Here is a 14286-nt window from a genome sequence, read left to right as displayed (position 1 = left end):
CCCCAAATTGACTGTAAATCAGATCAGGTTTGGGTAAAGGTGAAGGGGTGGAGCAGTTTTTCTACATCCATGAGGGTCTTTTGCAGCTGCCTTTTTCCACTGCTTACTTTGTTCCACTGACAGACACTGATTTTACCTGCACAGAAGCTGAGTCAGAAATTTACTAAGCAGCAGCACAGCTGTTTATTAGGAGCCTGCTTTCCCTTGCTTAATTTACTCAAATTACTGAGTTTTAATCTGTGGTGTTACTTTTTCATGTTTTTGTGATCTTATATTTTGTCAAGGATGAAAGAATTAAATCAGATTTTATATAATTTTATTTACTGTAAAATATTTCACTTGAGATAAAAGTTTTGGTCTTTCTGCTGAGGTCTTTGTGCTTTTATTCCCAAAGCAGTGAGTATAAAGCAGGTCCAAAAGAGATATGGCACACACATTCTCCTCAGTTTGCTAGGGACAGGACTGGAATTTGGAAGTTCAGTAAATTACGTTGTTACGTTGTCACCTTGACCTGGCTCTGCACTTTGTTTGCAATGTCTCTATGCATGTGCGTTTCTTTCTCAAAGGTGTGTCATCAGTTCAGCTTATGCTGCTCTGTAGCATTAATCCCCTGTGAGAGTATTTTGTACTTGTTCAGATAAATCCCAAATAGCAGAAGGCAGAGAATATTAATGGCAAAAGTGGGGAGCAGCGTGGTCTTGTGAGCAACTGATGTTTTATGCAAGGCTGGTTTTACCAAGTGGGCAGTGGAGGGAATGTTGGGGTTACTCAGAGTGGTCAGGCTATGGTGAAAGGCAGTTAGATCTCATTTGTGCTCTGTAGGCAGTGTCCCACCTTGCAGTGGTCCAGGTTACTCTGTAGTTTTCATGCTTTGTTCATGATTTTGAGGTAGAAAGCCCTGTAGAGCTGACTTTCAGCAGTACCCATAGGCTGACCCCTCTGTAATCAGAGCCTTCACTCAGTGTTGCAATGTCAGCTTTAACGTTAAACACTAGAGGGTAGTATGTTACTACTAATACTTTATTTTGAAGTATTTCCATTGTAATTTTTTAATCCCTTGAATTTATTATGTAACTCAGTATTTTAAATTAAATATGGAACTAAAATTAAAAATAGTGCTTTGTCTCTGTGACTGAGTAGCATCACTTAGTGATGTGCCATCATATTTTTGGTTTGAATAGAAAAAGAATTTAGAACTCATTTCTGTTAGGAACACAGTACTTGGAAAGATCCACTTAAGTGCATGTAGTATGTAGTATAAATTTACATGTAGTATAAATGCATGTAGTATAAATTTACATGGTATGTAAGAAGCCATGGCTGAGAAAGAGCAGGCAGCTTTCCCAAGAGATGCTTAGTTTTGATATATAGCAAGGCAAATATATGTAAGTTCATGATGTTGTTCGTACATATTTACAGTCAGGATGAGCATTTAATGCATGATTAACTTTTTGGGTTGTTTTTTTTTCTGTCTTTTCAGGCACCACCTTCCATGGTCAACAATGAACAACGCCAACATGCTGAGCACATATTCTTGTCATTTAGAAAATCAAAATCACCATTTGCTGTTTGCAAACACATTTTGGGTAAGTTTTAATAAAATAAGTTAAGTATGTACCTGTTTTCCTAGCTGGAACTGTGCTGTTCTGCAGCTGGGAATGTGGACTTTCATGGAAGGTGAAGCCTATTGCTGCCCTTTTTTGTTTTGTTTCTGGTAGCTTTAAAGGTATAATGGGTGGCTTTGTGTAGCTAAGCTCCTAAACTGATTGAACAGCTTCAGATTCCTTCTGTGACATGATTATTGTAATGCTGTCTAATCTGTGGAGCTTGTGGATCTGCCTGTAGTGTTGATTGCTTGTCTTGATGCTTCCCCTCAAATCAACTGACAGTGCAATTTTATACACTTTTGCCAGGTTTTGTATTGCAGTTGAAACTTTCCGTGGTGAGAGTTTATTTCAGGTTGAATGTCTCACTAAGTTACTTTTAACAGCCCAACTGTTACTTTAAAAAAAAAAAGTAGTTATAAGTGCTTGTGTCTACCTGGTAGAAGCCATAAGTATTGAGGTTTTTTGAGATCATACCTGTGGAAAAAGGAAAGAGATAGGTAGGTATCACCTTTTCTTAGAAACTTCTTGGGTTTTAATGGAAATGCTGTGAATGTGGTTGTGTCACAAGTCTTCTAAAGTAAGTATGTTTTTACAGGCACTTTAGAGACTTTATTAGAGTGTGGCAGCTAAATAATCTGAAATTTGCAGGAGTAGTAAGCATGCAGGATTCTGGCTGAGCACCACTGTACTCACCAGGTGTGCATGTTCGGGGGAGGTGAAGGGGAACTTTCAGTAAAGGCTGACTCTGAAACCTAGTGAGGAAAACCTGGAAGTTTGTGGAAAAATACCACATGACAAAAACACAGACAGCAACTTTTCCTTCAGAGAATTTGCCACAATGAGCAAAGACATTTGACTTATAGCTAAAATATGATTACTTTCATACATGATTTGTTTCAGACTATTTTTTTAAACAGTTATTTAGATTTACCTCCATTTACTGGATTAAGGACTTAGAATTCATGAACATTATCAATATTTCAAGCCTCCTACTGTGTCCTTAAATTATACTGTGATATTATAGAGGAGGATGTAGTTCCTTTCCTACACTCACTCCCCAACCAGATTTTTTTCCACAAATGAATTTTAGTGTTATAATAATTGTACTTCATCTGGTCCTGAAGACAGTAGTCCCACTTTTTGGTTTATGGGTCTGCAAAATTGATGCTTATTATTTCAATTTTTACCACATTGACTTTTAGAGAATTTTAAGCAAGCAAAAGAGCATCTTTCAGTAACTTTGTTTATAGATAATTTTACTCTTTTAAGAGAGATATATTTATCACCAACCAGAAATAATGAAAATTAATAAAATCGATGCATCTTCTTTTCAGAGATGGGAATTCAATTTAACATCAATAATGAGCTATCACTGCAGATGTTTTACTTTTTTTTTTTTCTGAACTGTGGCTGGTTGGAAGGAATGTGATCCTCTTTTTGACACCTTTTGGTTGTCCAGAAATATAATTTAAACTGTTCCTATTCCACCACCATTGAGAAATCAGTGTATTTTCTCCTGGGGCAGATTTTTCCTGGCAGTGTTAGGCAGTTGCAGTGCTGAGACCTGGAGCTGAGAAACTTTTCCTAAAACTTTGTGCTTCTTGAGTAAGTGCTTGTGCAGTCTGGACAAAAAAGAACAGCTAGTTAAGACTTGGGAGTTGAGAGGGGAGAGGTGGGACTATGAAATAAAGAGCCAGGGAAGGGGAAGCAACCTGTTTGTGATCAAAAGAGTTGAAGTGTGCAGAAGGGATATGTGCAGGTAAGGATGGGCAGGAACCAGAGAATCAGAGTAGAAAAAAAATATTCAAGAGAGGAATTTGGGTGTAGAAAGGGTTAACAGGAAGAATGTATTAATGGGAAGAAGGGTGTGTGAGTGATAGAGGGAGAGCAATGGAAATGATAAGCATAATGAAAAGTGGAGTAGCCACTACTGTGCAGTTTCTTTCAAAACCAGGAGCTGAACCCAGGAAGAATGAAGTGCTGTGTTCTTCTGTTATAAGTTTATAGATGTTTAAACATACTGGCAAAACTTGTCCTGTCTTTCTTTAGTAACTTCGTGTAGATAATGGTGGTGCTTTGAATAGTTGTGAACTTAAACTGGATGCTGGATATCTGTGCTGTTAATGATTGCAGTTGTGCACCTGTGGTACTTAATACAGGAGAAATTCCACTCTCTTCTTTTTTAATAGAATACTCTTTTTGTCTGAGCTTTGTGCAGTTTGAAAAGCCAAAGCCCAAGAAGTTAATAAATGTCAGAATTACAATTCCCATGCAAGTGTAATTTGGCTTGGTTTTATGTATGTGTTAGACATACACATTAATCTTTTAAGTGGTTACTTAGCTTTCCAAATTAAGCTAAGTAGGTTTAAAGGTGATTTATTTTGATTTAAGCATGTTTACCTGTGTAGGGTTTAGATTTGGAGCCTGATTAAATTACTTTAAAACATTTTAGCAAATTGTCTTGTATCTTGGATACAGAACTTGTGTACAAAGGAAATGTATATTAAAACTTCTGTGTATTTAATCAGAGGAAGAAAGTTTGTCTTGTAATCATTTAAAGCCCATCATCTCATGACCAAGGTTGCTCCAAACAGAGTGTTTCTAGTCTTGGCTTATCACTCACCACTCAAACTGCTTCTTGTTCAGGAATTTTATTTCTAGTGTTTCGTATTTTATGCTTTTACCATGCTATGCCTTCACCCTTTCTGAAGATTCTTTCTGTGTTTTCTATAGAGGTCAGAAAGTTTTGAAATTGGCTACAAAGATGCTAATTGCTATTTCTAGATTAAAAAATTTAAAAACAGAGGAACTATAAAAAAAAAAAAAAAAAAACCCAAACAAAAAACAAAACCCAAAACTTTCTGTAGCTTTCTATAGTCATAAAAATTAAATGAACTTTCTGGAGTTTCTCTTCAATCATAATATATGGTCACCTAAACTGTTACATTTTCCATAACACCTATTTTTTTGTACATAATATATACAAAGCCATCAACTCCTAAGGGCTAAGGATTCCTACACTATGATTGGAAGTTTTGGTTTTATTACCTCAAGATAACTGCAGAAGCTTGAACATGATATAGAAAACTTTAATTACACCAGTCTGTAAAAAAAAAAAATCATTTTGATAAACACAAATGGTAGCTTTAGGTGCAAGTGGACTGAATTTCTCATCATCCATAAAATACATGCAATTTCATGCACCGCTGGTTCCAAAGGCAAGCACTCAAATCACAGAAGAGTCTTCAGTTCTGGCATGCCTCTCGAATCAATCATATCTTAATGTAGTGGGACTAAATCCATCATCTCTTTTATTTTGTTCCACAGTTGTGTTAGCATTCTTGTTCCTGGTCTTTGGCCCAGTCTCCTTGCACAGCCAGCTTTTCTCCCTCTGAGTCACTTACTCAAATAATATTGGGCAATTTGATAATTAGGTTATTGATTGTTTTTCCTCCCATCTGAATTGTAAATTCTTCATCTGTTTTCATAGCAACAAAAGTTCCATTTGCTAATAAATAGTCATAAATTCCATTAATATATTTTTTGTTGGAAATACATACCAGCTAAATGTGTGTGTCTTCTGATACTCAGGTTGCCTTTGTTTTTTCCTCACAGAAACTAGTAAAGTGGACTACGTCCTTTTTCAAGCTGCTACAGCAATAATGGAAGCAGTTGTAAGAGAATGGATTCTCTTGGAAAAAACTAGCATTGAGTCACTGCGAACATTCCTTCTAACCTATGTCTTACAAAGGCCTAAGTAAGTATGTAAAAAACATCTCCAAACCTGTAGGATTTGTCACAGTATCAGTATCACCAAGGTTGGAAGAGACCTCATAGATCATCAAGTCCAACCCTTTACCACAGAGCTCAAGGCTAGACCATGGCACCAAGTGCCATGTCCAACCTTGCCTTGAACAGCCCCAGGGATGGCGACTCCACCACCTCCCCGGGCAGCCCATTCCAGTGTCCAATGACTCTCTCAGTGAAGAACTTTCTCCTCACCTCAAGCCTAAATTTCCCCTGGCACAGCCTGAGGCTGTGTCCTCTTGTTCTGGTGCTGGCCACCTGAGAGAAGAGAGCAACCTCCTCCTGGCCACAACCACCCCTCAGGTAGTTGTAGACAGCAATAAGGTCACCCCTGAGCCTCCTCTTCTCCAGGCTAACCAATCCCAGCTCCCTCAGCCTCTCCTCATAGGGCTGTGCTCAAGGCCTCTCACCAGCCTCGTCGCCCTTCTCTGGACACGCTCAAGCATCTCAATGTCCCTCCTAAACTGGGGAGCCCAGAACTGAACACAGTACTCAAGGTGAGGTCTAACCAGTGCAGAGTACTGGGGCAGAATGACTTCCCTGCTCCTGCTGACCACACCATTCCTGATGCTGGCCAGTATGCCACTGGCTGTCTTGGCCATTTGGGCACACTGCTGGCTCATGTTCAGGTGGGTATCAATCAGCACCCCCAGATCCCTCTCTGTCTGGCTGCTCTCCAGCCACTCCAACCCATTATTTAGCATAAACTCTGGGTTAACCTTTTGTTTCCCAGTGGAAAAAAAGACCATTTCAACAGTAATTTATCTTCTGTTCTTAACACATTGTTGACTTCTGCAGTTAGTGAATTCACTGAAAAAGTTTGACAAATAAATACATTTCAAATTTTACCAAGCACTGATATTGAAAATGTATCTGTAAATATATTTTTGCAACATTGCTTACAGCCTTCAAAAGTACGTTCGGGAGCAGATTCTCTTAGCAGTAGCAGTGATAGTGAAGCGGGGATCATTAGACAAATCGATCGACTGCAAAAGCATTTTTCATGAAGTCAGCCAGTTGATCAGCAGTGGTAACCCCACTGTGGTGAGTATTTTATTTTCTTCTTCAGAATTTAAGCAACCTGTATCAGCAGCATGTGTTATGTACTTAGTGACTGTAAAGTCTTCTATACTTACCTAAAAACTAAAATTAGTAATAAAGTCAGTAATTATTTGGGTAATAACCAATCATTTACCAGGACTTTTTTTTAATATTTTGAGACAAGGAGTAGTTGTGTAGTTCTTTGCTATACAATTATACCATATTTTTTAGAGAGCATGTTTCTCTGAATAGTTGCTTTAAGTGCCATGGTTTTTGTTGTTGTTGTTGTTTGTAGTGGGGGTTTTTTTGTTGGTCTTGTGTTTCTTTAATAAAACAGAATGATCTAAAATGGATTTTCCATTAGCTGGCAGGTCCTTTACACGCTGTTCCCCTCCCCTCTGTGCAGTGCTGCACCCTCCTGTAGCTCAGCTGTCGGAATAGGCTGTTGAGCAAGAGGCATAGGCCTCTGCTGTTCAGTGCGAGACGGGTAGATGGAGAGAAAGGGGTGTGAGGAAGTAAAATGTGGAATGGAAATACAAAACTTACTCTAGATTTAATGTCATACTACTAGGGGTAAGTGTTACCTTCCATACTGAGCTCAAAGTGGAAACAAGGTGTCCGATATCTATCTATGCATTTAGTGAAATTCCGTTTGCTATGCCAGGAGATAAGTTTAGAATAGGTCATAATAGAGGCATGTAACCAGAGATTAAAGAGAGGTGATTTTTCTCCGACCGGATGAAAATTGAAGAGTATGTAGATTTCATGCTGAAACTTTTAACTGAAGTTTTTCTCAAACAAAAATCTTGAGGGAACTAGCTCACAACACTGCTGAGTGTTTAGAGCAGCAGTTGTACTAGATGTGAGTAGCAAGTGTTTAACTCTGCAAATTCAATCAAAGTGTACTAGAAGTAATGCAGCTCATGTCATGGTCCTAAAAATAGAATGTCACCTCTGAGCACAAATGATATTCCTCCGGGGTATGGGCATTTCAGTTACACTTGTTAAACGTGAATTTCACAACTATTTATCCTAAGCAGAGCATTTTAGTACTTTGGTTGTGCATAATTTGGATAGAAATTGGTACATGTTCAGAACAATGCTGAGTTCATGCTTCTTTCTAGGAAACATAGTCCTCTTATTAAAATGGAGTTGCAGCTGAGGTTTTCAAATTTTATGCATGCTAGAATGTATGCTCGTGTAGTTTATATGAGCTTTCCATAAAGGCACAGAAGTGGAGTAAATAGAAACCTGGATGCTGGCAGACAAGTCCTCTTTGAACTAACTCTGCAGTTGTATTCTGTACATGCACTAATACATAAACACACTACGCTGACCACAGCATACAACAAGGTAAGTCTGCCTGCTCTATGTGTGTCATCCTGAGCTTGCAACAGAAACGTCTCGGAGGAACTCTGGCTAGGTGAAAGGGGGAGTGTTTCACTCCCCCTTTCCTCATGTTCCACTCAATGCCACCATAGAGAGACAAAGTTTAGCTCAGTTTTTAATTTCCCTTTATCCACCTCTCTTCACAAGTACTACTTCCTCTATAGGTTTTCTAAAGCATTTGTGCTGAAGTTTTAAGGATGGCATTGAAAACGTCTTGAATATGTCACAATGTTTTCTGTTCTGGTATGCTAACATGCTGTTGGAACATCTTTTCTGTAAGGCACAATATACCTTTGTCAGTCTTTTGGCAAGCTGGTTATAAACAGATGCTCCCATGTATATATTGAAGGGTTTATATTAAAAACACAACTCTCATTCATAAAAATGTTCATGTAACCTTCTGAGATTTTGCTGGCACACACAATAATCAGAATAACATAATTTTGTGTTAGCCGAGTACCTGCCGCAACTGAGCTCTGAGTGGTTTCAGGGCATGCCTGTTGTGTAAACCTGTAATATTTTTGAAAGGTTGTGTGAAATCACTCATATAATTAATTATCCAATTAAAAACCTCACCTGCCCATATTTGGAAAATTATTTTGTGTCCCTGTAGCATTCAGCCAGAGCAGTGCAGCTGCCTTGCTGCCCTGCGGAGCCTCGGCTAAGGGTGCTTTGGGATACAGTATGAAGCTAAGGGATGGTACTGCTTTCAAGATCCAAGATGCACTTCTGACAGTGTCAGAAGTGTTTTCTGCACTTCACTCAAGACGTAGAAACAGACCTCCATCCAAGTGAGGGAGGAGGTTAAGATAGAAGTGTTGGGAGAGGCCTGCAGATGTTTTCCAGCCTGCCATGCCTCTGACTTGTTCCACCTTTTAACACATCTTTCCAGTGATGTGCGCTCTTGCCTCCAGCCTTGTACACCAGGTTTCAGAAGCCTGATACCTTTGTAACTCTTAGTTCTCTGTCAAGTCTCTTGTTCATGTTCTCTGTCCTCAGATTTCTGCTCCATGTTTCTTCTGACCTACTTGCCACCCATTTGTGTCCTTCTACCTGAGAAATAATATATGGAGTCAGCAGAAGATCATTTCATATTTAAATGTATTTAAAGCTCTCTAATATGTCTCTTAGCTGTTGTTAATGACTTTCTACAGCAGTTTGTAATGAGAGAAAGTTTGTAATAAGAGGCAGGCAAAATGGTCTCTTACTTCTTGCTTGCCTTCTCCTCTCTGTTGACTCTGAACCTTCTTAGCCCTTCTTTGTTACAAGAGCAGATCAGGAATGTAATCTTTTCCACTCTACACAACCCTCCACCCAGTTCCTGTCAGACATCTGTACTAATTTTGTATTTGTTATGCACTCTTGCTCTGTGAAATCTTTGGGACTTCTCAGTAACACTTTGTCAGGATCAAGTTCTGGTGTAATAAGGACAGCAGCAAATGTAGATAGTCTTTTGTAGATAGTGGCTTTTGTATGTGTCCTTTTGCAGGATTTGATATGCTTAATAACTTCTCCAGTATTAGTTTAAAATGGCTTTAGAAATGGATGTATTTTGAGGATGGAAGTTGAAGTTGTGAAGGAGTAATGTCGTGGCAAACTGACATAGGAGCAAGACTGATAGATGAACTGTTGAGAATATAAAAATAAGAGGGAAATTGGAAGGAAGAGGAGAGGAAGAAAGTGGGCAGGAAATGAAAAGAAATGGCTTTAGTATTGAGTAACTGGAACACAGTGTACATGTTAAGGAAATAGCAGCACTCAGGAGAGGGAAGGATGTATGGTTAGAGACAGAGTTTGAACCCTGAGCTCTTGGCTCTTGCTGCTTTAAGGATTTTGTGCAAGAAACCTCTGAGAAGAGACAGCAAGCTATAGAGGGCCTGGCTACTTCCTAATTTATAGATGAGTTTAGGTAGTAATCCCCAGGGTGGACAAGGATTAGCTTTGGAGTTTCTGGGTTTGTTTTTTCTGGCTTCTACTGTATCACTGATACAAACTATTCTCTTGCTCGTGAAGGAGGGACTGTAATCTCCCTTCAAAAGCAGTTTTCAGGATCTCTCTTCAAAATCTTCGTCTCTGGGGGACAGAGCTTCTGGCAGTGAGTACACAATCATGGGCCAATCTTAAAATGTGAAATACATATTTCCTATCACTGATTTCAAGGTTTTGGAGAATTGTTCAGGCCAAGTTATTCTCAGCTATAAATGCCTTCGATTTCTTGGCCTTTTAAAATATTCAGCTTTTGCATAGTTGAAGGATTTTGTTTGTCCTTCATCTTTGCCAGAAGACAGGAATTTTGGCAGCAAAAGTGATTTGATTCCCAGGAGGAGGAACTAATCTCCACGTGAATATAATCAGATAGATTATTTTTTTTCCTTACAGACAGATTAGGATGTGGGTCACACCCCAATGTCTTTCAGAATATGAGTGGGAGGAGAGATCTAACTGCTGTAAACCTGACATGGGAAGTAACAGAAGCTGTGCTTTAGGATTCACAATGCATACAGCAGAATGTATTATAATATAGGGCTTCATATCTGAAGCCTACATTTTTCTGTATATGCAAGAAGACTTGCCAAGACTTAGAGGAACTCAGAGCTCTTCCAGTAATCTTCCTTCTCTCTTAATTTGTAAATCTGTTGTTCTGCTTCTCAGTGTTCATGATTGGGCTAGAGAGGAGATCCAGGTGCCACAGGTTACATAAAATAGCTGAGGAATGTGCTGCAAATGGATTTTGTGTGAACAGTGGAAAATACCAGTAAACAGAACTCTGGGCATCAGTCTTCATGGAAGTGAATTCATCAATAACAACATCTGCATACATAGTTACGCTTTTTTAGTACTTATGACTCCTACTTCTACTCTCTAAGACAAATTTTGCTTCTGTATCTCGGTCTAGCTTTGCTGTCTTGTGTTAGGAGTTGGAGAGGCTCTCATGACTTACATTTTGGACAAAAATGTATCTATTATTTCTTCCCCTTCTACCCTTGGCTGTATCTTCTATCTAATAAAGTTATTACTTTGTCCTATGAACCTTACTGCTCTTGAGACATGTGAGTATAAAAAATAGATGGTAACCTCAGATATGTAAGAGATTTTCTTCATTATGATAATGCTCTATAAAGGCCTAAGTTAGTGTGTTAAAGATTGGTTGGGCAATTTTAGGGATCCAGAAACTACTGCAAATTTAAGGCTAAAACTTGCTAAAAGAAGGATTATATTTGTTGTGTTAACCACAATGTCTTTAAAAGTTTTGCTGATTTTACTTTGAATGAAAGTCTGCTTTACTGGAGATGCAGTACAGTGAGACCAGCTTAGGTGCTTAAAACTTCAGTATTAGAACTTGGCAGCTCCCAGTTTTATAACTTGCAACAGAGCTACAATTTCAAAGGCAAGGTTGAGAAGTGAGGGGATATCATCCAGAGGAGAGATGTGTGCCCCCTGTTCTATGTATGGCATCCAGGAATCTTTGTTTCTTCAATTCTGCCACCTTCTGAGATGTGTAGGTCATCACCTGTACACCTCAGAGACTCATTAAGAAGGAGGAAATTACACCCTTTATGTCTACCATTACTCTGGTGACAAATAAGCTGGAGAGGAAAAACCCCTAAGAAGTCTGTTGATCCTACCTGTTCAGTCTTTAGTCTCCCTCTCAGAGGTACTGCCCTTCATATGTTCAGTAATAAACTCAATCTGACTCTAGCAGTCAGACTTTTCCCTCCTAACTTCTTTTTTAATTTTGTTGTTTGTTTTTTTCTTTAAGCAGATCTGCTGTGAAGCATAGCCACATAATGCAGCTCTTTTGGCATATCTGGCAGTATGGCAGGCAGAGGCGGGCAAGAAGAACCAGGAATGAGCACTGGGAAAAGTGGGGGGAGAAGGGACAGCTGCTGACCAAAGAGCACTTGCCAGGATTATGTATTTTTAAAGATGGGTGATACTGATGGCAAGCTGCATGGCTAGTCTTGCTATTCATTGTTTTAAATTTAATGAAAAGTCTTGGATTTGTTCATGCAGCTCTTATAGGAATGAAGATTCATTTGTTGCCTTTCAGACAAGAACCTAAAGAAGGATATGTTACCTCTAGATAAATGGTTTTCAGACATTCCATTTTGTTTAATGAGATTACTTAGATTACTTTTTTTTCCCCCTCCTCTTGATTTCTACCTCATAACTTTGCCTGTCCTGGGAGAAATGAACAAAAGTATGTTTTGCACTCTTAAGCTCCAGACAGCTCTGCCTGGACCTCTTCCATTATTAGTAGAGTCTGCTACTTCCTTTCTTTTGCCAAAGCCTGCATGCTTCACATGCCACAAGATCATCTTCCTGTGGCCCCCAGTGACTCACCAAGAAACTGAATTTTCTGTTTCTCAGTTCAACCTTGGGGGCTTCCCTGGCTTCATGTTTCGTTTGCCTGGTTGCCTCAAAGGAAGGGAAGCAGGGTCTTGCCCATTATGCTGCTGTCTGTGCGATATGTTAACTTGGTGCTGCTCATCTGTATGTGCACGGTGGCAGAGGGGAAATAGGAGGAAAGGGGTGCAGTGCCCAGGCAGTCCTTTACTGCTGACAGCATAAAACTGCAGCTGCAGGTCTTGTTCCTACCCTGTCTCCTCTCTGCAGCTTTTTCCACCAGTTGGCTCATTTGAGAAAGAATAAATGTAATATCCAGTGGGATTTTCCTGATGCTTTCTTATATTTCTTCAGAATATATTCTGGTTTTCTTTGGGAAATACTACTTCAGCTTCTGGGTTCCCCCCCTTCCATTGCTCACAAGTTGAAAAGCTGGAGTGACCCCAGTGACTTGGTATACATAATGGTATTTCTTTTGGCCTTGTGATCATCCTGTTAACCTTTCCATTTGGAGTTGCAGCTCACAGTCCAGGGATTTAGTTTGGAAATATTAGCAAATCCAGCTGTGCTTATTCAAGGAAGTGAAGGAAGGAGTATATTACCACCTTTGCAAAGGAGACCTTGCTTTGAACAATTTGATAAAACTGCTTTAGGTGTGTCCTCAATACAGAGTTTTGTCATGTAGGAGCAGCACAGTAACATCCTATCTCTGATAGATTTACTCTTTCGTTCTTCCTGCTATTGTGCAAGTTAAAATTAGCTGGTTGGGGATAGTACTATTAAATGCTTCTTGTGGCTTCCCTTTGGTTTCAGTAACAGAGTTTGCATTATATGGGTGGAGACAAAAATCCTCTAAGTGCATATTCAGGCTGACAGTGATCTCATGTAGCAGGGCGGATGTTATGATTTACTCTGTTCAGGTGAGACCTTTAAGGTTTTAAATAGACTTAGTGATTTTTCTCTAGGTGTAAATGACACTTGCAGAAGATGGGGGGGAGAGGGTGTAACTTGGTTTATTCTACAATGAATTATCAGACCTCTGACAACCTAGCTGTATCTCTGCTCTGAATTTCATAACAGGAGAAACGTTTTGAGTGTTGCAGTTCATTCTACTTTGCCTGGGTTTTTTTCAGCCTCAGAGCAGGTGTACCACACATGCGTTTTTTTTCCAAGCTGTATTTGAACTCCTCTCCCTTTCAGATACTTTGTAACCTAACTACCCTCAAATGAAGCAGTTCACTTATTCCATAAGCAGTCCAGGCACAAGTGTGAAATCCCTTCAAACATTATGGCTTTAACTTCTGTTATAGGGGACGTTTCATCTGGAGGAGGAAGTTGCATTTACCTTCTGCAACTGAGTTTTATGAATGCTATATAAATGTTGCTTGCTGTTGAAATAGTGCATGGTCTTTCTGTAGTGTCTCTGTTTTATTAGAGCTGTTTAAAAAGAAAACTGCTAAAACGATGTTACTCCTGGGTATCTGATTGCCAAGTTAATCTCTTATCACAAGTCCCATTGATCTTCTGTTTGAGCAGCTGAGGGTCTATTTTATGTATAGCGATCTTTCATAAAGTTTATTCCTGGTAATAAAGCTAACTGGGGCGAGTGCCAAGCTATTCTCAGAGGCAGCCCAGTCTGCTCTCAACAAGAGGAGTGTTTCATTTTGTTACATGGGGTTATTGTTTGAGTATGTACTTGTGGCAGAACTAGTGAAATTGCTAGCGAGTGAGTCAAACTAGATCCAGAGGTGTACTTTTACTGGTATGAAGTTAATGGCATTACTATGCAATAGACATTCAGGTCTGACTTTTAATGTGATGCCTGGAGTCATGTGCATTTTGTACTTATTACTGTGTGATACTACTGAATTGATTTCTTAATCTCTTGTGTGATTGGGCAAAAACCCTTCCAAAAATCCACTGCAAAGCAAAAAAGCCCCTCCAACCTAGAACTGTACATGTATTAAATGCATTCACTTTTATTGTGTAAGAGGAAGTAATTTCACTTCACAGAGCACAACTGTGTAGATTTATCTCAAATTTTGTTGGTTTTCAGATTTGTTTTTAGATCTGTCTTCTAAGAGCCTGCATTTGT

General features: G+C 39.2%; 1 protein-coding gene across 1 annotated transcript in view; it reads left to right on the top strand.

Annotated features, from left to right (window-relative positions):
- Positions 1 to 14286, top strand: part of XPO4 (exportin 4) — an 87037-nt gene that overhangs the window by 23572 nt on the left and 49179 nt on the right. Inside the window, exons 2-4 of the mRNA XM_064171702.1 lie at positions 1481 to 1586; positions 5223 to 5364; positions 6320 to 6458. Coding sequence (XP_064027772.1) covers positions 1481 to 1586; positions 5223 to 5364; positions 6320 to 6458 — 387 coding nt within the window. The remainder of the gene's footprint in view (positions 1 to 1480; positions 1587 to 5222; positions 5365 to 6319; positions 6459 to 14286) is intronic.

This window comes from Pogoniulus pusillus, chromosome 3 (genome assembly GCF_015220805.1).
Source record: "Pogoniulus pusillus isolate bPogPus1 chromosome 3, bPogPus1.pri, whole genome shotgun sequence".
In the NCBI taxonomy this organism is placed as follows: domain Eukaryota; kingdom Metazoa; phylum Chordata; class Aves; order Piciformes; family Lybiidae; genus Pogoniulus; species Pogoniulus pusillus.
The sequence above is the reverse complement of the archived record's forward strand: the minus strand, read 5'-3'. Positions and strand labels throughout refer to the sequence as shown.